Raw genomic sequence first — 24,030 nt, forward strand, 5'->3', positions numbered from 1 at the left:
TGAAGTTGGCTGTCTATGGACTGAGACCTCTAAAACTGCATGTCCCAAATAAACTTTTCTTTCTCTAAAATTTATTCTCGTTGGGTTAAAAACAAAAACAAAAAAAAAAAAAAACCTGACTAAAGCAATAAGGAAGAAAATATTTTCTGTTTTACTCCTTTTGCTTTTTTCTTTCTTTTAGTTCACCCAGATACCATAAGCAGTTGATGAAATAAAGGAGAGAGGGAAAAGGATATAAAGAGAAGACAATAGTAAATAAACAATACCACCACCAAAAGGAAAAGCAGTAAGTCCCATGAGTGACAATCTTAATAGTATGGAATCTGTCCCAGAGATAATCCAAATATGTTTATTCTGCTAGTGAGGGTGCTAATCGAAATAATATTTCAAGAAAGTATTTTGCAATAAAATCAAAAACCTTGTGTAATTCAGTAATTCATCTAGGAATATATCTTAAGTAAGAGGGAAAACTCAGAGATTTACTAAATTTGTTAAACAAGCGTTAATTATAAATTGTAAAATGGAAATAACCTAATTAAAGTAGTAGAAAATTGTTACTTCATCCATAGGAGTTTTAGGAAATCATGAAAATTGAGTCAGAGGCAAGAGATGAAAAATGAAAGAAATTCTTGCTGTGAGCTGTGTCTTTCTTGGGGTTCACACTTTTTCAGCCAGAGCTAAGGCTCCCTGTTTTCACAGAATTCCTTTCCCTTTCTCTCTCTTTTTTTAACAACCAAAACCCTTCATATGCACTTTTTCTCCTTTTTTTATTCACTTAATCATCTTAGTAACAACGCTAACTCATACCACTTCTATTAAACTTTAATCAGTAGATACAGTTTAAATCAGATTTTCCTGACTCTGAAAAACAAGGAACATATCATGTCATGAATGTACAAGCACACACAGGATTGCCACATGACAGACCACGAGAGGAGTACAAGAGGACCAGAAAACCATAGAAAAGGAGACATTCTTTCTCTGGCTGTTCTTTGGTAATATTTTTAAATACCATACACATTGTCTTAGTCTGTTAGGGCTACTATAAACAAAAAAAAAAAAAAACCAACATAAAAAAGGCATAAACTGAGTAGTTTATAAACAACATAAATTTATTTCTCACAGTTCTGGAAGCTGGAAAATACAAGATCAAGGTGCCAACAGATTTAGTATATCACTTTCTTCTTACATACCGCACATTCTCTCTGTCCTTACATGGAGAGAGAAGTCAAGTGCCAAAGGTTTCATCTTCTAATATCATCATTTCAACATACAGATTTTGGAAGGATACAAATACTCAGTAAACATGTACTACCTGATCAGTGTACAAACGGGTATACATTATAAATAGAATGGAAAGATAACCTGGCAGAACAGGGTATTTTCATATAAACAAGCATGGGTCCAGAAAGATAAAGCAATTTTCCCAAGGCCACATAATAAATTAGTGCAAGTGTGGATATTAGAAGGAAGAGGATCTAAGAGACATGAAAATAAATTTACTGTGTGCCTACTATTCAATTATATTAATAACTCTGAAACCATTTTTAAAGACAAATGATGCTCCGAGACACCAAGCAACTTGCTTAAAATTACACAGTTATTGGATAGAAGCTAAAATTCTGACTCGATTCTACCCTCCAATCCCCTAGTATCTTTACTTTTCCAAATCTCTGTGCTGCTCTGCCTCTCTTCCTGACCCAGTCACCCAAATTCCACTATTCTCATTCTTTTGAATTCATCCTTATTAATCTTTACCTTCCCAAAAAGCAAAATTACACTTCCATCCAAACTTCATGCTTTTTCAAGTAGGACAGAATTTTTCTAAAGACAGCCTCCTAAATCAAAGCATTCTCAAAGAATTGCACATATAAATAAATAATATTAACACATATAATTGCACATATAAATAAATAATATATAACATTTATATTTATATATGTATATATATATATTTCTTAAACAAAAAGATAACTCTACCTCTCTTTGCATTGTGGATTTATAAATCTGAGCTCTATTAGAACTTTCATCCTTTTCTGGGAGGTTTATCAAGCAGGGTTCCAGCAGAAAATACATGATCATGGAATTAAATATCACCATTATCACTCTACCCCTGTTCTCTGATTTCTTTTGCTGAGGCTGTCATTGACTTAACCTAAAAAGAAATCAGTAAGAAAGGAAAGCCATTAGGGAATTCATTCCAAGACTTGCACAGAGGTGCCAAGAAGCAGAAAAGGTGATCTAGGAGGGTACACAGAAAATAGTCCACAAGTCTCTGTTGGATGCCACATCAGTAGCTTGCAGTGGGTGTTTCTTCTGCTAACTGGCTGCTGTCTGGGGGTAACCTGATTACTGACTTGTAACAAAAACAGTTCTATGGTTCTAAAATATTCTTCAGATCCTGAGCTGACACTCTGAGATGCAGATTTCTTCACTCTGGCTTACAAAGCATAATGTAAAAACAAGGAAATAAACATGTGAAAAATAATTCATAAGATTCTTTCCTCTAAAAGCTTGATGTTTTCTCTAAGTTCTTCCACCCAGTGTCATTGTCAAATCCCTGAAAGTCCAAGCCCCTGAAGCTCCACACCATTGTCCCAGGTAGTACCAATGCTTGCTGATCTCTGGGTCCTAACACACTTCCCTGCATTCTGCAAAATGCTTCAAAAATGTCTCTGGTCATTTAGCCAAGACCATCTTCACAAAATTCTATACCTCCTACCTTCTTGCAAAAAAAAAAAAAAAAAAAAAAAAGTGTGCTTTTTAAAATTAGCCCTGAAAAATTGCATGAAATTTCTGTAGACAGAACCAGATTTTAACATCCTAGACTAGCTCACATCTGAAATAAAATCTCCCATGAACAGAAGGAGGAAGAAAAGTGGATAATAAGGGAAAGCAATGGGTATTAGAACAAAGAGCCTGTGTTCTAGTCACTGCTCTGCTAAGATACTAACCTCAATGTGGGAACATAAGAGGATATCTATTCTAAATCTGAGCATTCTGTAGTTTAAGTATTTTTGTAAATTAAAGAATCCTTCAAATGGGAACAATGAATTCATTTGAAAATGAGTTAAAATTTCTTCCATGTAACCCATGGAACCTGAATCATCTAGCATAGCAAAAGTGTTTCTGACCCAAGCATTGCCCCTTTCTTAGGAAAATGAATTTTTGCTCAAGGTTTTCTTCAGAGCAGCTTTGACATCCTTATTCCTCAAGCTATAGATTAATGGATTGAGCATGGGTACCACAATGGTATAAAACAAGGAGGATACTTTGCCCTGATTCATAGGTAAAAGAGAAGAGGGTTTGAGATACATAAATGCCCCTGACCCAAAAAAAAGGGAAACTGCAATTATGTGGGAGCTGCAGGTGCTGAAGGCTTTGGACCTGCCCTCAGTGGAGCGAATGCGGAGGATGCTAGACAGGATGAGGGTGTAGGAGATGAAGATGGTGACTGTGGGCACACCAATGTCAATGCCCACAACAATAAAGACCACCAGCTCATTCACACGGGTGCTGGTGCAAGAGCGCTCGAGAAGGGGAAGGATGTCACACATGTAGTGGTTGACAATGTTGTTGGCACAGAAGTTCAGCCTCACCATGCATGCTGTATGGGCCATGGCCCCAGCAAATCCCATCACATAGACACCTACCAAGAGGAGGAAACACACCTGGGGAGACATGGCGACCGCATACACCAGGGGGTTACAGATGGCAACATAGCGATCATACGCCATCGCTGACAGAATGAAGGATTCAGAGACAACAAAGAAAAGAAAGAAAAAGAGCTGAGTCATACACCCGGCATAGGAGATGATGTTCTTCTTTGAGACAAAACTCACCAGCATTTTGGGGGTGATAACAGTGGAATAGCAGAAATCTATCAGAGATAAGTTGAAGAGGAAGAAGTACATGGGGGTGTGCAGGTGAGAATTCAACCCAATCAGCGTTATCAAGCCCAGGTTCCCCACCACCGTGACCATGTAGAAACCTAGAAACAGAAAGAAGAGGGGGATGCGAAGTCCTGGCTGGTCGGTTAAGCCTGCGAGGATGAACTCTGTCACAGAGGAGGAGTTCTCAGATACCATTTTCAATTAAAGCATTCTGTGGGGACAAGGGAAAAGGGTTACTGAGAGAGACAGACAGAGAGATGGAGAGAGAAAACACTGCTGACCTCCCAGTCCCCTCCCCCATTCTTGAGAACATACCACTTATTTTTTAGTACATCATATAAATTGCACAATACCAGTGCAAAGGATAAAACAACTTATCTTCTCTTGGAATTTGAGCTTAGCCTTAAAGAACAACTCCCACCTGTTAAGAATAGTTTTGTTCCAAAATTGATAAATCGTCAGTGGATGTGAGGATGTGTGGATGCACACAGAGATTTTGAACCTCACCAGAGGGGTCTTTCCATGGGACTGTTCTCACTCACAGCCCTCAAGGATTCTGCCTCTGGATTACCCCTGGAGGACTCCCCTACCTCCATGCAAGAGCAGGTGCTGCTGGAAGGAGCCCTAGGAGCAGCTGATCTTTAATTTAATCCTTTTGTTGTGTCCTTCTGACTCTAATCTATTCTTAAGTTTACAAAACATGTTTTGTTACAAAAACAAGTCAAACTCTGAGAAAGTTCTCTCAGAGTCTGGAACCAGCCTAACTGCCTGGAGTGTCTGCCTCATGATCATCCTGGGCAAAACAGAAGGGTGAGGTGGCTCTTTCTACAACCTTAGGAACCAAGACTGAGAACTTAGGAAAAGTTCAAACCATTCGCCCAGATTCAGCCATTCACCCTCCCTCAGACTGGGGAATGTACCTTTAGACCAGTGATGTACCTTTTCATCCAACTATAATCCTCAGTTGTTCAAACAAGTTAATGGCTACAGCGCTAACACAGGCAAAGGACAAAGCAGCCCTCCAGCCCTCTCCTGATTGGAGTGACAGAGCTTCCTGGGCTGCGTCAGAACTCTTCCTGAGCTAGAGAACGGAATATCTGAACACAGCTCTGTCCTGGCCCCTTCTCCAGCTTGCCAGGAAACAGCAGTTTTATTTGGGTTTGAAATCCTGGGGACCTGATTAGATGTAGAAAACTGGAGGTTCCACTGGGATTAAAGTCCTAGTTATTAACTTGAAAAATAAGGAAGTTTTGCATATACCCTTGATAATATTTGAACGGGCTTTTGGATACATAAAAATATTCGTTCAATTAGCATCTGGTAATATGCAAAGCACTGTGCGGAAAATAATAATTTACAATTTATTGAACCCGTAATGTACCGAACACTGTTTTCAACCTACAGTTTTATACTAATACCAGCATACCAGGATCCAATACCATTGTCCATGCAATGTTTAATTTTAATTCTCCCTGAAATCCTATGAGCTGGGTTTTTATCATCCATCCCTATTTCAGAAAGTAAGTGATTTCCCAGATGTTAAATTATTAAGGTCATATTAAAACTAGGTTCATTTTACTCAAAACCTGATATTCTTTACAATTGCTTTTAAAATCTTCCTGTGGGAGATATGGGACATATAACATATAATCTTTGCCTTCAAAGTTCTAACAATATCTTGAAAAATGCATTATAATGCCTAAGTAAAAATGTGAAAGAATACAATAAGATCCAGAAAACTTAAAAATAAAGTGCCTTGCAAGTTCAGAGAAGGGTGTTCAACATACTATTTATTGTTCAGTTCATCATATAAATTGCACAATACCAGTGCAAAGGATAAAACATCAAAGAACCACTTCCTTCTGTTAAGAACAGTTTTTTTTTTTTTTCCAAAATTAAAAAATTCTTATAATTCTCTCTGATGGCCCAAATTCTCCATCTTTGCTCCTTCCAGTGTCCCAGGACCCTTATAGTGAGCCTCAGAGGACAGCAGCTTCACTCCCCTTCACCCCACTTCAAGGACATTTGTCTTTGATTTTTATAGTTGGCTCTTTTCCTATCTCCCCTCTATTAGTCAAAACTTATCTCCTCAGTGCCCCAGGCTCTGGGAGCCTTGCTTGGGCTTAGTGTCAGTTAACTCACGCTCTTGGATTTGGGGCAATGTTTAAAAATAAATCATCTAATCCTTGTTGTACAACTGAATTAAACAATCACAGTCTTATTAGAAGTCAATTACTTGCCACCTCAATGAAGACCTAATAAATCAGAATCTCCAGGATTAGGACTTTATAATCCACATTTCTCACCTAAATCTCCTCCTGGTGATCTGGATATGTAGCCAGGCTAGGATTCACTAATCTAATCCTTTCACCCTTTATTTTTCAGCAGGAAAATTGAGGCCACACCAGTTATGGAACTGTTTGGTGGTATAGTTGTATTCTGAACTATTCTGAACTACTCTAAACATGGACCTCCAACCTCTCCAGTTATATTGTCTTGGAAAAAGCTTACCTGGCCTTTACTTTCTTAGAAATATAGCACGAAAACTGGCACAGTGGCACATGCCTGTAATCCCAGCAGCTCAGGAGGCTGAGGCAGGAGGATCACGAGTTCAAAACCAGCCTCAGCAACTGTGAGGTGCTAAGCAACTCAGTGAGACCCTGTCTCTAAATAAAATATAAAATAGGACTCGGGATGTGGCTCAGTGGTTGAGTGCCCCTGAGTTTAATCTCTAGTACCCCCCCCCCCCAAAAAAGAAATACAGCATGAAAGTAAGGGCCACAGTTGGGTATTAGGCCAGGATCACACTGGGGAGAGACTTAAATGCTACAATAGGAAACAAGTATGCAATGTTAATATATTGAACATGAGAGTGAGAGTTGTGCTTAAGGAGACCAGTTAATCTAATGGACTGTTATGTGTCCATAATTGAATGCAAGAGTCCCCAGCCCCAGGTGCTATATTCAGCTTATAATTCAGACACGATGCCTTAACTTAACGCACCAGCAATATAAGGGACATACATAGACTTTCAGAACAAGTACCAGGAAAATAAAACCAAAGTTCTTCCTAAGCTTTTCAGCATGTTATAAATCACATAATTCTGGTTCTGTCATGTGGTTATGGTCCCTTGGCTTATACTCTGAACATTTTTATCAGGCCCTGAGTTCAGGTCCCATCACCCATCTCTCTACATTGGACATCTTTTATGCCTCCTTTTATATTTCTCAGCCTATCTTTGGAGCTTCCACTGTTGCTATGGGAGCCAGTTACCTCCAAGTATAGCCAAGCAGCACACATTTATCATACTTATCTTGACTGCACACTCTTATCACCTGCTTTCTGCACTAGGACTTCTCTGCCACCACAATGAGAAATGTGTTTGAGAATCAGCTCAGCATGGGCAATTGTGGAAGTGTGAAGGAGTCAACATTCCTGGAAGCCAGTGGGTAAATTTTCCCCTCTTCTGGTCTCTAGTGGTTCATACTTTGTAGTATCTCAAAGGTCCTCAGAGGAACTGACCCTAAATTTCTCATTAAGGTAACCAGGAACACACGCTTGCACTGGCTTTCCATTCTTCCCTGTTTCACCCATCCTCCCCGCTAGGATTCCTTCTAAAAACAAGCTACCAACACATAAGTCCTTGTCTCCAACAGGAGTTTTTGTCGAAACCCCAACTGAGGTATTCTTAAAACACTACTTGGAGCAGGTCTGAACAAAATGTTCCTTACTTTACTGGAAAAAAAAAAAAAAAAAAAAAAAAAAAAAAAAACAGCCTCACTCAAAGCTGTTGATTCCAGGTCAGAAAACTAAATATGAATCACTAAATTCAGCAAAGACCTGAAATTCCTCAGTGCAAAGAATTTTTGTGTCTTGAGCATGCTCCACCAAATTGCCAGAAGGCATAGGATCTTGAGTCATTATCAGCTCACACCATTACAGGATTAATCAAAATCAAAAACTCCTGTGGCACTTTGTCCTCAGGTCAACCACAGCTCTGTCATGACCTCTTACTATCTTTGTGAAGTCTGGATTCCTCCTTGAACTAGGACAGATGGAACTAGGTTTGTTCACTTTCACATCTTCAGAACCAAACATAAAACCTGGCTCACAGCAGCTCACAATGTGTTCAGCAATTTCTGGTTCTCAATGTCCTCATCTGCAAAATGGGGTTGATGGTGAGAACACACAGGGTTGTTGTGAGGGTCAAATTAAATGGTGAGACTAGAAGAGTCTAGCAGGGAGGCTGCCATGTGGAAGAGACTTGGTAAATGTTGTCAAAAATATTCATAAGACAAATATAAAAAGTATGTAATTCAGAGAGGAAATAAAAGAAGGAAAAAATCTTGCTAAAAGCTAAATGAGACTGAAAGACACAAATGAAGGACTTATTGGGAGAGGATCAGGGACAAAAGTCAGAGGAGCTTTGAAATAATGCTTTTTTCTTCAAAACTTTAACTTGGGCCAGTTTCTCCCCCAAAGATGAATCCACAGTCTCGGGTCCTTGAGTATTTTACTCTGTCCCTGTTTCCTGCTTCACCACCAATTCCCTATTTTTCAACTATTTCATGTCCTACCACACCACACCATCTTCAAAAGACCAGATTTTGAAGTCAGGTGTGGTTTCCCTTATAGCCTCTAGTCTCTATGTGTGTGTGTGTGTGTGTGTGTGTGTGTGTGTGTGTGTGTGTGTTGTTGTTGTTGTTTGTTTGTTTGTTTGTTTGTTTTTGCTGTATTTTGTTTTGTTTTTTGGCACCCATTTCTGGTCTCTAAAAATTCCTCTTTGCCAAATATTCTTCCCAAAGTTTCTACCTTCCATTCCGTCAAAACCAGTTAATTCATGGGACACATAGTCTACCAAAGTTTGTTAGGGATTATTCACATTGTACGCCCTCTTCCAGGCATTTTTTTTTTTAATGAAGATAAAATCTTTAGCAAAAGAATGTAGTTCATAATAACGACATTTCAGATAGCACTCAGTTGATGAGAGGTACATTTTGGTCAGGATCAGTCAACTGGAGTCATATGCACTGGGCTTATAAGAATCACTTTGACAGCTGCTTGTTTTTCACCTGGCAAGTCAATTATAACCCCTACATCCGGCCTGTGTGCGTCCTATGTGCGTGTGCGCGCACGTGTCTCTGTGTGGCGTTGTGTGAGGGTTGGGTGAAATCTGCATGTACACCACAGTTTGCCATTCCCCCACATCTGGAATATTATATTTATATTTGAGTTGCCCGTTCAGTAACATGAAGTCTCAAATGTAAATGTTACACTTAGAAAATTTTCCCTGCCTCTGTGATAAACCCCAATCCCTGCTCTCAGTCCCACTGTAGTCAACTCACAATTAAAGAAAATAGATCATTAATTACAAATCTGAAATGAGCCCCACAGGAAAGGGGTTCCTTGGGGCACAGAAAACAAAGAAGACTCAAGCTTCATTAAAAGTTGACTTTTCTCCAGAAGCCTTAGAGGATTCTTGTTAGGATGATAGAACAACCAAGAAAAGTGCTTCTGGATTTATGTCACTTTAGAGCCTGTTGCCATGGGAACCATGTCTCAAAATCCTCTCAACTGGGGCTTCACTAAAGTCATGTTCCCTGAGGAGCAGATGAAGCCCAAGCAGGAAGCAGTGTAGGAAGAACTATTCTTAACTCTGTTCCTTTTGTTGCAGAACTGCCCTCTTTCCAAAACTTGAATTTCTCTATGGTGTTTCTTTGTTTTATTTATTCCTATTTTTCCCTTTTTTTATTACGCTGTTGTCTGTATCATCACATTTGTGACACAGGTAAAGGCAATATAATGTCTCCTGTATTAATTAACCCTCAGACTTCCAGAGGCATGAATTTGGCCCCAAAGGCCCCAATCATCCCTACACACCAGAAAATGCTAGGCACATGTTTCATTAAGAAGTCATCAAACCTGAATCGAGAGAAAAGATAGCAACTCAAAGGTCTTCGTTTGAAATGACTATCATCGGTGCATGTTATTGGTTTAGATGTGGTGTCCCCCAAAAGCTCACGTGTAAGAAAATGCAAGAAGGTTCAGAGGAGAAATTATTGGGTTGTAAGAGTCTTAACCCAATCGATGAATCGATCCCCTGATAGGGATTAACTGAGTGGTAACTGAAGTGGTAGGTGTGGCTGGAGGAGGTGGGGCATGGCTTGGGGGTGTATATTTGTATATGGCCAGTGGTTTCTCTCTCTCTGCTTCCTGATCACAATGTGAGCTGTTTCCCTCTGTCACGTTCTCTAGCCATGATATTCTGCCTCATCTTGAGCCGGGAGGAATGGAACCGGCCTTTTTTGAATTAAAACTTCTGAAACCGTGACATTTCAAAGAAACGTCCTCCTTTAAAATCATTCTGGTCTGATCTTTTAGTCATGGCAGTGAAAAAGTTAAGTGCACAAGAAGGCAAGTATCAGAAGTTATTCATTCTGTATCATATTCAATCTAGATTGACTTTTATTAAGTATCTTTGACTCAAAAATACACCAATCTGTGTATAATCAATGCATGTGTATAAAATAGAATCCCAGAATTGGATGGGACCTTAGAGTTCTATTTTGGGGAGTAATTAACATATTAAATACCTACAGATCAAGTGCTGTTTTGGAAGTTTTACACAGATTACATCATGTATACAAGATTAGTAATCTACACAAAGTGCAAATGTATTATCCTTAAACATTCGTTGAATGTACCAGTATTAATACTGGTACTAATATGTTATATTCTATAATGTTGACCACGTGCCACAAACTATGTTAAGTGCTTTACATATCTAAGCTCAGCTAAATGTCACAAAAATCCTATTAAGTGAATACTATCATTATTCTCTGCACAAGAACCTTTCCTTGAATCAAAGGAATCAAATTTGTTTATATTTTAGTTTAGACAACCTGGTCTCTTCAGGTCTCAGGTGTTGGTAGTAGTGGAAGAGTCCTAGGATTTGCTAGATTAATGATCCTGAGGGAAGAATAGAGTGGAAAGACTAAGAGGCAATATGTCCTAAAACATCCATCCCAAATACCTAGGAAAAAGGGCAATAAGGAGTTTAAATAAAAAGAGTTTAGACCCAACTGCCAGATTCTCAAAGTAAATCTAAGAGAAAATGGTCAGTAAAAAGTTGTCAGTGTGATCCCAACACACACAAATGATACTTTTTGAGGAGAGAGAAATGCTAATTATCCTGATTTGATCAATACTTTGTTATATACATGTATCAAATTATAATACTGTACACCACAAATAAGTACAAATATTAAGTCAATTTAAAAAGCTTTAAATTTTTTTAATTTGAAAATTTTTTGAAAACTTTTCAGTATGAGATCTGAGTTTGGGAAGAAATATCAAGACGTACATTAAGAAATCATATAACAGAGGTGATCACAGGACCACAAGCCAAGAGTGAAGGATCAAAACTTAAAATTACCAAGAGGTAACAAAAGGGGAGAAGGAAACTCACTGGAACTGTATCAGAAAAGGCAAAGGTGGTGATTCTGTCAACCGCACAGTCAAATAACCTGGGTTCTAATGACATCACATGCTGACTAAGCTGACACCATTTGGGCCTGGGCAATGCTATCTTTAAACAGAGACGTTAACACCCAGCATAATATGCCCACTACCATAGTATTTAATTAGTAAAGCATTACAAGGCCCTTATTTCCTCATATATCTTTAAGTTCACTTGATCAAATTCTGCCCTTTACTTTTTAAATACATGGAAGATTATAGTTTTTTATTGGTGCATAATAATTGTACATATTTAGGGATAGATTTTGATAATTTGATTCATATATACTACCTATACTGATCAAATTAGACTAGCACTTCCTTCTTCTTAAACATTTGTCTTCCCTTTCTGTTGGGAAGTTCAGGAAATTACCTCATCCCCAACTATATTATAGTCAAGTCAATCATATGTTCAAATACTGCTTAACTTATGTGTCCAATATTTAACACAATGATAAATGCATATATTCCTCATTAATATTTACTAAGTTCAATAGAAAGAAATGTACATATGTTCAATAGCTCATATTCAAAAGTTGGCAAGTCCAGAGATAAATCTATTTTTTCACATACTGAAGGAACTCATCAGAGGTTTCCCATAAATTGCTATGTAGTATACCCATTTCTAAAATAATAATGTAGATTACCCAAAATTGGTTTTACTATATTTTTGGTCTTTTGTTCTTTTGTTTTTTGGGTTTTTTTGTTTTTGTTTGTTTGTTTGTACTGGGGATTGAATCCAGTTGAGCTTAACCACTGAGTTACATTCCCAGCCCTTTATTTATTTATTTATTTTTGTTATTTTGAGACAGAGTCCCACTAAGCTGCATAGGTCCTTGCTAAATTTCTGAGGCTGGCTTTGAATTTGCTATCTCCAATCTCCTACCTCAGCCTTCCAAGTTGCTGGGATTACAGGCATGTCCCACTGTGCTTGCCTTGATATTTTAAATATGCTGAAACTGACTCTGTCCAGACAGTGACATTAGGTGATGTGTGCCTATTAAGCATAACGTCCAAGATCAAGATTTTTACAAATTAAAAGAAGCCTCCTGTCATTTTAAAGACTGGCAAAGGAAAGTGACTCCGTGACAGAAAGCTCTGCAAAGACTTCTGAAGTTAAGAGCTGCCCAGAGCTTGGTTTCCACATAGCCCACAGTTTGGGGCTCTTAAAATAGGAATCCATTTTTAAGTGACATTCATCTCAGGAATATATGTGCTATAAAAAAGCAAATTATACCAGCAGTAGCAATGTAAAATAAATGCTTTCAAGGTGTGTTAAGGGCACATGATGTTCCAAGACCATCCTAGAGGAGAAAAATTCAAGGCGATAACATGGCCTTAGTGAATGGCAATTTGATGAAGTGGGGGCTATTCTAGGCACTAGTGGGGATGTCAATTGATTTTTTTAAGTAAGCCTAAACATGAAGATTCACAAATCTTGAAAAAAGCAACAGACTTTCTCTGTTGGGCAGAGATGTTTCAGAAACCCTAATTGCAGGATGGTGGAGACCCTCTGCTGTTTAACATCCCTACTGGTCAAGAAAGCCACAAAACCTCCCGGTAACATTTGACCATACTGTTTAAAGCTTTCTCTCAGGAGATGTTTTCAAAAAATTAGTTTTAACCAAGATGCAATGGGCTGTAGTTGAAGAAGCCAGACTTGGGACTCTAAAAATCTAGCTGTGTGGCCTTGGAAAAGTCCAAATGTTTTTAACCTAAGATTTCCTCTTCTGTAAACAGAAATGTGCAAGCCTGATTTATCTACCTCCTGGTGTTATGCATATCACACCCTATGGCTTCCTCCCTGTCCATCATTAAATACTGAAGTTCTTCAAATTTCCAACCTCATCATTCTTATATCCCCATTCAATACAATTTTCTAGAATAAATTCATTCACTTCTAGAGTTCAGATATCATTTATTAAATGTGTTTATTATGAATTAAATACCTTACATGTTTAATTGGTGAAAGAACTCACAAGACTCAAACCATTTATATCTGCTGAGCTTTATTACAGGTAAAGTGTACAGTACAGAACTAGCAGAAGGATACATTGAGAGGGGTCCAGAGATTTCCAGAGCAGAACCACCAATAACATATGTGGGGGGGAAAAAAAAAAAAAACATGTGGGAAACTTCTTGGTGCCAAGAAGACCTAAGTCCACTGTTTTTATAATGAGCTAGTCTTACAGGCAAGGTCCACCAAAATGAACAACCTGAACCACTGAAACCACCTAAGCTCTGCTGAAATCAGATGCAATTATTTTATTATATTATTATTTTATTTTATTTTATTTTATTATAACCTAATGATTATTTCAAACAACATTGGCAAGTTGGAGTTTCTAGCCCTGAAACATCTCATGGACCCATGGTCAATTTATCTTTAAGAGCTAATTTATCTTTAATAAATATACTCCATTGCATTGACCAATGGTCAATACCGTGTAGCAGGAAGCTCTAGAGATAAGCACCCAGTCAATCTAGATTGGCTAAGGTGAACCCATGCTATACTATTGATAGTTGTCACATGTTCATGTCCAGACTTATGTTCTGTGTTTCCAATAGACAGACAAACATCTCCACTTGAATATCTCACTAACACGTAAAACTCAACCACGGGTAATATATTTATCTTATTCCTTAAATGTTCTCCTTCTCTTATGTTCTCATCCTGATGAAAGTGTCAATATCTGAGCCCAGATTCCTTCTCTCTTACCCTCTGCAGCCCAGTAAGCTACTGGGCACTCTGGGAGGGTACTTTCTCAGAAGCCAATTCAATTTACTATGATTCATGAATGTTACTTTTTTTTCACTGTTTAGTTGCCTTTTTATTTTTTTATTATGAACATTTTCCAAACTTACAAAAAAAAAGTTACAGTACCTTTGACCCCCATAAATCCATTATCTAACATCAACAGTTATTTTCACTTTAACAATCTTTTTCATGTATCACCACATGGATTTTTGCTAAAGTATTTTAAAGCAAATCCTATACATATATTATTCAAACAAAAATACTTCAATGTATATTTCTAATACATATTCTTTTTTCCCTTTAATATAATCATAATATCACTAAATTGAATGGTTTTTCTTGAACTGGAAATGAATGTAGAACAGAAGATAAAATCATATGCCTATCAGGTAATAGACACTCAATATTATTAATATTATTAATTCCTCAAATTTAAAGGCATGTTTCATTCAATTACTTTCTCTAGACTTTATAATCCTTAAACTTATTTTTGTTAAGATTAAATTCAGTAAACATATCATTATATTATTCAAATGAGAAATTCCCCTTCCTACTTTCCTTTCTTTGTCTTTGTCTTTTTATTGTTTATGGAAAATTTCCTCACCTTTTTCTTTCAACCCTTCTATTTGAATTTAGTTTTTTGTTTTGTTTTGTTTTGCTTTGTTTTGTTTTGTGGGGATTGATTTGGTTTTGGTTATACTATTTTCAGCTTTCTAGAACTTTTTTCTTATTTTTTCCATTTCTTTTTGTCTACTCTTATTTTGAGGATGCAATAAGATTATATTTTAAAATAAAATTTAAAGTCAAATTTTAAAATATACAAATAATAACAACCAGCACACCAACTTTTATCCATTCTACATCACTATATCATAGATAATCTTCTAGGTGTGATAGAAGGTATTTTTTCCATTCACACATTTTCTTCTTTGCCTTCTAATATTTTAAAATCATAATATCTTCTAGGTTGCATACTGTCTTCCAAAAATGCCCTTAATTACTTTAAAAACAAATTGATCCCAAACATGAAAAAAATGTAAATACATGATTGATTCATTAATATCAAACTACAGCATTTTCCAAAATACTTCTTTGACTCTAATTTGACACTCTTAGAGGTAATTTTAACATATTTGATTAAGAATTCACACAACAAATAGAAGAAAAAGTAGGTCCAAATCTTCATCATGTCGGCTAAGGACATAATTCCTTAACAAGCAGGAATCAATAAATGGAATGGATTCAAACTAAGAAGCTTTTCCTTAGCAAAGGAAATAATCAACAATGTGAGGAGAGAGTCTACAGAATGGGAGAAAATCTTTACCACATGCACTACAGAGAAAGCACTAATCACCAGAATTTATAAAGAACTCAAAAAACTTTACACCAAGAATATAAACAACCCAGTCAAAAAAAAATGGGCTAAGGAATTGAACAGACACCTCACAGAAGATTTACAAGCGATCAACAGATATATGAAAAAATGTTCAACATCTCTAGTAATTAGAGAAATGCAAATCAAAACTACTCTAAGATTTCATTTCACTCCAATTAGAATGGCATTATCAAGAATACAAGGAACAATAGGTGTTGGTGAGAATGTGGGTAAAAAGGCACACTCAAACATTGCTGGTGGAATTGCAAATTGATGCAGCCACTCTGGAAAGCATTATGGAGATGCCTCAGAAAACTTGGAATGGAAACACCATTTGACCCAGCTATTCTACTCCTTGGCCTATACCCAAAAGACTTAAATCAGTATACTACAGTGATGCAGCCACATCAATGTTTATAGCAGCTCAATTCATGATAGTTAGATTGTGAAACCAACCTAGATGACCTTCAATAGATGACTGCATAAAGAGACAGTGGTATATATACACAAAGGAATATTACTCAGTCATAAAGAAGAATAAAATTATGGCATTTGCAGGTAAATGGATGGAACTGGAGAATAGCATGCTGGGATAAGCCAATCCCAAGAAAACAAAGGCCAAATGTTTTCTCTGATAAGTGAATGATAACACATAACGGGAAGGGTACAGTGGGGAGGGAGTAAGAGAGGGACAGAGGAAGGGAAATGAGGAGTGGGGATGGGGAGGAGGAGGAAAGATAATGGAATGAGACAGACATCATTACCCTGTGTACATGTATGATTACACAAACAAACGGTGTGACTCTACTTTATGTACAACCAGAGAAATGAAAAGTTGTACCCCATTTGTTTACAATGAATCAAAAAAATTTAAAAATTTTTAAAAAATTCACAACTAGTAAAGAGTCTTTTTATAATCTCATAAGGTGAAAGTTTTATATAAATTAATATCATTACTATTTGTATAGCTTATATATCCATTAATCCTCAAGGGAATATGATTTTATTGTTCTGTATGACATTATTCAATCATATTTCTAACATGAAATCTTATTTTAGCATCATTATCACTATTTACATGTATGTTTTTGAATTTGCATACTATATACATATGTAAAATTGTGTGTGTGGATGTCCTTCTGTCTCAAATGCTCTTAGAAACAGCTTTGTCTTCTTGCTGGTTGTCTCATTAATAAAGAAAATACAATTTTGATATGTGCTAAAAAATAAATATTGAAGTTGAACTTTTCAAGTTAATAATAGTATGAATGATTATCTTCTGTTGAGTACCTAACATAAGTAAAAGACCATATTATGCATTTATATACTTTATCTTACCCAATTCTTACTGAAATACACTTTATTATTATATTAATTTTACAAAGGAGAAAACTGAAATTTATGGGATTTGTAATTTTCTAGAATTCACATAAATGATACCTCTAAGAAGCAAACCCAATTGTCTTACTCTAGTACCCAAATACTTAGCCATTGATAATTTATTTTCTCAGAGTTTGCAATCCCTCTGTACATTCTCCTGATGGTTTTCCATAAACATGCAATTTAAATTTTAATGCCTTCTTAAAAACAACTTCCTCAGATGCCCCCCTTCCACTCTGTGTTTCCACTCTCTCCCTGTAGAATCAGCTCCTCCTATGACAGCATCTGAGAAAGAGTATTATTTTTCTGTCTTGCAGAAAATAAGAGTTTGTGTAACTTCATTATCTTTCTAATATTGTTCTAAAAGGAAATTCTAACAATGAGATTGAAACACTTTTTTAAAAGGCCAGGGTCAGGGAGATAAAATTTGTACTAAATGCAGAGCAGTTTGTGGGGAATGAATCCGGGTCCAGAGTATAACATCGATGGGGCAAAGATTTCCATGAAGGAAAGCAATCATAATCAAGTCTTGTATCTCTAATATGACCCCAAGCAACCAAATGAAGGCCTTCAATGCATTTTTTTTTAAATCAAACCAAATTCCATGCCAATTATATGGGTTGTGTGGCCCCAAAGCAATCCCCCTCACATCACCTCCCATACCTCAATAATGAAAGGGCAGCATAAAACCACGGGCTCCACCTGTTCAGGAATGGTCTGGGGAGAGCAGCCTGGCAGGAGTCCCAGGCGAAGTCCAAGATCCAAATCTTCTACCAGTAAAGACCCACTGTAATTACCATTGTTCTGGCCCACAGCCAGGCAAGTTATTTAGAGAAGCAGCTCCTGCTCTTAGTATAGATATTTCTCTGTTTACAGCCAGCGGTCCGAGCTGCCCTGTCCTCACTCTGCCTATCCTGGGACTCCTCCCTGATGCCTCTGCATGCCCACACTCCACAATATCATGTTTTCTGCAGATGCCACTGCAGAGTGCATGCTCTCAGGTGTCCTGCTGCCTGCCCTGGGGCTCCACCTCAAGGACCTGAGCCTGGAGTGGCCCCTGGTATGGATAATCAAGTTCATAACTTCAGGCTTTCCCCCTGTTGCTCATGTCCCTTTCACTGTCCCTGGCTTTTTCTCAAGAGTGTTCCTCCAGGGAGTTGTTGACACGGTCCATTTTTGAATTGTAACTTATAATTTTAAAAACCCTTGTATGAAATATGCACTTTAGAGACAAAAAAAGAAGAGGCAAAAATGAAGTGAGAAGGTTCAGCTTAAATTATTGTTGAATCTATAATTTTTCAAAGAAAAACCTAGAGAACAGCTAGTTTGTCTTCAAGTTAATTTGTATTGCCTTGAAAAATTAAAATATTAAATATTTGGGTCTTGGTATTTAGGGCACAATAAACTTTTCAAAGCTAAGAACTTCAAAATTTCCTAAGCCAAAATAATTATCCTTTCTGAGATGTTTTACACTCTCCTCATTTAAAGTTCTTAATTAGATACTATCAGTGCCTAGCACGTAGTAGGGGCTAGAAAAATGTTGCTTTTATTTCTTCACTAAATTCCATCCCCTAAGGAATCCATCCAAACCACTATCATATGCATTATTTTGTATACTTGACTTGTTTAGCCACTACAAATTCCAGACTAAAGAGAACTAGCACAGCACAAAGGATTTTTAGGGCAATGAAACTACTCTGCACAACACCATAATGGTGAATATATATTATTTTAAATTTGTCCAAAGCCATAGAATGTACGATACTCAGAGTGAATCCCCATGTAAACTATGAACTGTGACAAAGTGGCATTGTAGGTTCATCCACTCTAACAGCTGTACCACCTGGTACAAGGTGGTAAGAATGGAAAAGATTGTACATAGGGGGGCAGGAAGTCTACAGGAAATCTGAGCAACTTTCTCACAGTTTTTCTGTGAACCTAATACTGCTGTAAAAAAGTGAAGTCTTACAAAAAGGGAAAGAGAGGAACTGCTGGGGATGGGAGACCTGGCCCTTTTCTTGCAACGTTGTTTACTTAATAAATTAGCCATTGAGGGAGTGTCAACCTCATGTCACCTCTTTTCTCACTACAAAACTGAGAAAAGCATCAATTTTCTTCATTTTTCCAGAAAGGAAAAATGGAAAAAAACCAACGTCGAAGGCTTTCATGCTGCACCCACTTCTTTCCTGAAAGACCACCCCTAACCTAGACTACTCCCACCCATCGAGGCTTTAAGCCCAGGCAATAAACCCTTGAAAAGATGCCACCTATCCCAGGAGGAAGTAGACATCAATATAAAACTGCAGGAGCCTGGTGCCAAAATGCGGTTAGTAGACACAGCCAACTGTTGGCCTGTCTGGTCCCATAGCTTTTGGAAAGAGAAAAACTGCCAGCCCAGAGGTCTGTGTCAGTGCCTTGAGCTGGCCAGTGGCAAACAGCAGAGTGTCACTCCTTTCCTACTATGGCACAGCAGGGTCCAACTAGAAATTCTGGGCACAGGAAGTGGTAGACAGTGCCTGTCAAATGAAAAAATTTGGTAAGTGAAGAATGGACTCAAGAGAATTCCTGTCATATTGCCATTCCCAGCTTTCATTCTCCATTCCAGCCGAAGGTTGTCTTAAGAGGCAGAGAAAGAGAGAGAGAGAGAGAGAGAGAGAGAGAGAGAGAGAGAGAGAGAGAGAGAGAGAGAGAGAGAGAGAAAGAGAGAGAGAGAAAGAAACCTGTTCCAGGGCTTCCAACCAAATGCTTCAGTAAGGAGCAGGCTTTGTCAGCCTGGGTGAAAATTTGCAGCTACCACCAACACAAGGAGACTGACCAACACCACAAAAAGACGAATTCCAGTCTACCTTAGACAGTTTCCACCTCAAGATGCCTTCTGCCATTAGATGACCACTTCTATTTAGCATTCTGTTTCTTCTGAGTTTCTTTAAGTCATGTCGTAACTTTTCTCCAAATGTTTGGGGGGCCTTGGCTGTTCTCTTGAAGCTAAGAATATGCTAAGTTGCTAGGCCTCTCTGTGAGCTTGGGCCACATGTAGACACTGGAGGATTTCACTCTTCTGTGGATTGCGTGGGCTATTTTTTGGAGGAACATCAACTTCAGCATTTTTCTTCACAGACTGATCAGTTTCAACAGAGAGGAGACTCCAATCTCCTAGTTCAAGAGATAGAAGGAAAGTTGCCTTAATAATAATGCTTCTAATATTCAGAGTTTGATGGTGACCTCTAGAATTTATGTAATCTCTGTCTTTCCAGTTCAGTGCCCTTGTTCATGGCTACACCTGCTGTCTAAGCCCAGGTTCTTCTGGTTCAGACTTTTCACAGGGTAAACCTTAAGACTCCTATCAGACTGGAAAAGGCAGAAAAATCTGTGAAACTGTGAGAGGAGAGAAAAAATAAGGAAAAAAAGTGATAATATTTGAACATTTTTTCTGGATTCACTTTGTAAGTAGCAAGTTACTCACAATCTCTGGGACTTGGTTATCCCATCTGTTAAATGAAATAATATAACCTAACTTACTGTATGCAATTCAAGAAATAGTTATGTTTTCTCTCAGGTACTCATATAACTGCATGACTGATGTGATCCTACAATATATACAATCAGGAAAATGAGAAATTATACTCCATTTATGTATAATTTATCAAAATGCAGGGGCTGGGGATAGAGCTCAGTTGGTAGAATGCTTGCTTTGCATGCACAAGGCCCTGGGTTCAATCCCCAGCAACACCAAAAAAAAAAGAGAAAGAAAAAAGAAGAAAAAAAAAAGGACCTTTTCAAAATGCATAAAAGCATTCTACTGTCATGTATAACTAATTAGAACAAATAAAAATGTTTTAAAGAAGTAGTTATGATTTCTTTGTCCTAATTTACTGTATAGATTTTTCAAAAATAAACGTTACTAAACTGTATAAGATAAAATAACTCTAAAAAAGGAAGAAACCAACTGAAAAAAGGGAGTGTTTGGCACTATGCTAAGTGCTTCCATAAATTATATACATTTATCTTCATAGCAACCACATGAGATTGGCATGATCTCTGTTTTACTTAACTAAACTGAGGTTGACAAAGTAGAATAATTAGGCCAAATTCACAGGGTTAATAAAAGAACAGAGCTGTAAACTCATGCCTGAAAGCACCCAGAAACCACTATGGATGCAGGAACTCATGCAAGAGATTTTATTAAGCGGACAGGCAGAGTATCTGCCCACAGGGAGAGAGAAAGAGAGAGAAAATAAGAGAGAGAGAGAATGAGAGAGAGGGAGAGAGCGAGAGAGAGAAAAAGTGAGAGAGAGAGAGAGAGAGCGTGTGCAAGAGAGAGAGCAAAGGAGAGAGGGAGAAAATGGCAGGGGAGCTATTGTTAAGTAGTGGGATCTCCTGGGCTAATAACAGTGGACCAATGACCGACTAGGAAGTTTGTGGGCTAACAATCTGGGTTGTAAAATGGTGGGGGGGAGGCAGAATAATGGCGGCAGCAAAATAGCAGATCCAATGACAATATTCCTCCTTTTTGTTTTTATAGAAACCGGGTGTGGGACAATGGTGTTTATTCTGTAGCTTCTTCCTGCTGGGCAAAGAGTCTCATTCCTGTAAAAAAGAGGATTAGGGAGGGCTTTATGTGGGAACAGAGTTTTTGAAACCACAGGTATCAATAGTGAATCACAGGTCTCAGCTTTGGGTGTCAGGGGCTGGTAGTCTTGAAGGAGAAGTGATTGATTGACTGTTGGTGAACTCATTGTGTCTGCCAGCTCCGGAACTTGTGTATCTGTCTGGTGGGAACTTCTGTAGGCCATTTAGCAGCCATGGTCCTGTTTAGGAAGATCCGTAGACATTAAAACGATCAAAAATTTCTAACTTTGGCAGTTTCTCTTGATGGTTATCAGGCACTCCTGCCTAAGAATCTCTTTAGTAGCCTCCAGTCTTACTTAATCTTGGGGCTAACACAAGTGTAGGTCTTAAGTTACATTTAAATATTATTTCTTCTTTTAATGCCCAGGAATGGCTATGTTTTGGTTTTAACTGTTTTGCTAGGCATTCAAGATCAAGCTGGTCAAATTGATCTTGTTCTTATCTGTTGTTAAGGGTCAGCTGAGTTCCCACAGGGGTTATTCATGGAGAACTTGAGAGCAGCTTCTTAGTTCCTTTAGTAACATTTGCTAGGTAGGTTCTCCTTGAAGAGGTGGCTTCCTTTGGAAGCATCAGGGATGTCTCCCTTTTTCAATGACCCTTCTCTTTGCAGCAGGTGCAGATTGATTTTTCATCCTCTAGTGGTCTCATTAATCTCCCTGATCAGGAGGTGATGTGACCCAGAGTTGCAAAGCTCCTTAGAGAAGTTCTCTCATTCCCTGGGTTCCAGCTGACATAGAGGGCAAGAGACAAATATTGGTTTTCTTGACCCCTATATTTTAATCTAAGTTTGATCTTAAACATCCAGCAAGCCAGTCTCACCAGTCATAAAGTAAGAGTACTGGGCTTTAACTTTAATGTTTATGACTTTACAGTTATTTACCCCCTTTTATTTAATTGGGGTCTAGATTATCTTATCTGCCCTATAGGTGATGGCTTATTATCTCAAATTAATTTAGGTAGTTTTTTCTTGAAGCAGTACTTCTGAAAAACATTAATCAGACAATAGTTATAGAGTTTAAAAGGAAAATACAAAATGGAATTAACAACAGTAAAACATTTAGTTTGTGTAATAGCTATCTTGAATTTTGGCTGAGCTATACATTATATCCCATTTGAGATCACAGTACTACAAAAAACAATCATTTGAATGTAACTTTAAATAAGCTGAAGTCTGGCTTATTTGGGAGCCATTTTGACATGCAGCAGGGTGGGAGACAGAGTCTTATCTCAGGTAAGGTGGGGCTCTTTACAAATCTTAGATAAAGTGTTCTAGTTCTGAAGTTGATCTTTGCCTCTTTCTTAAATGTCATTTTAAGAAGTTTACACATATTGTTTCCTGAGTCAATGTGAATGTTAGTCAACACAATGACATTACATCCAAAACATAAATCAAGGAATGACTGAGAGAGCTTTCAACTTTCCTTTTGTGTGGCAAAGTGGCAAAATGCTTTCATGTTTCAGAATATTAACCTTTAAACAAATCAGCCTCTAACAGCTCCTGTTATAGAACATTAAATGATAAATAAATCCACAATACTATTCTTATTGACACAAAGAGGGGCAAAAGTGAAGAGAAGAGAAGGTTTAAACATAGGGAATCTCTACCCGTTTGCTGACACAGTGACAGAAGTTGTATAAGTCCCATTCTCTGGCCAAGAGGGGTCATTATATAACTCATATTGGGGTCAGACTGTGTTGCAATAGAAAATGAGCCTGGGAGGTTTGAGATCTAGAGTCAAATGGAGAGGCCAAATGTTTCTGAGGAGATGGCCAAGGGGGTGGGAGTCACAGAGAATTTTAGATTAGGCAGAGCCCATGGCTCAGAGTTCTCAGGAACCGGGAGAAGGGAAACAGGAGAGGAAGGGGCACCCCCACAACCTCTCTGATTTCCCACATAGGAGCAGACCATCAGTGAGGGTTGTCACTCTCCCTGACAGGTCTGCAGCTGAAGCCAAGGGAGACCCTGACCCAGTTCTTGGGTTTTCCTGGAGACAGAGAGAGGCGGAGGGGGAAAGAGACAGAGAGTTCAGGGCCACCATAGAAGAGCTCTGAGAACTCATCACCAGTAGAGAGAAGACTTTCCAGAGTCAAATTCTGTGGTGGGCGAGGAGGTCAGCAACAACAAGTGGCAGAAACACCCCATAGCCAATATCCCCATGGTGGATATTGGCCAGGAAGGAGGGGGCACGGTCAAGATGGCTCAGATCCCCATGAGGGGATAGCCAGCAGGAAATGACCATGATCCCATCCTAGGTTTCATCACAGAAAGACTTTCCTACTCAGAAACATTTTCCTCTCCCTTCTAAATAAATTTCCATACCTAGAACCTCTTATTTTTCTTTCCTATAAGTTGACCCCTTTTTGTTCACAGTCTGAGCAACTCTTATGAGATTTCTGAATTTAGATAAATTACTCCATTTTAAAACAGTTCTAAACACAGTTGAAATTTTGAGATCCCTTTGTATATAGAATTATAC

At 38.0% G+C, this 24,030-nt stretch overlaps 1 protein-coding gene across 1 annotated transcript; it reads right to left on the reverse strand.

Moving 5' to 3' along the window:
• Window positions 1-3,152: 3,152 nt before the first annotated feature.
• LOC306640326 (olfactory receptor 8B8) lies at window positions 3,153-4,088 on the reverse strand (the record flags this gene model as incomplete). The annotated part of the gene is made up of 1 exon (XM_079104525.1): window positions 3,153-4,088. One exon carries the CDS (start codon window positions 4,086-4,088, stop codon window positions 3,153-3,155), a length of 936 nt encoding a protein of 311 aa, XP_078960651.1.
• Window positions 4,089-24,030: the final 19,942 nt, after the last annotated feature.

Source organism: Sciurus vulgaris (assembly GCF_902686455.1).
Source record: "Sciurus vulgaris genome assembly, chromosome: 11".
NCBI classification, from domain to species: Eukaryota; Metazoa; Chordata; class Mammalia; order Rodentia; family Sciuridae; genus Sciurus; species Sciurus vulgaris.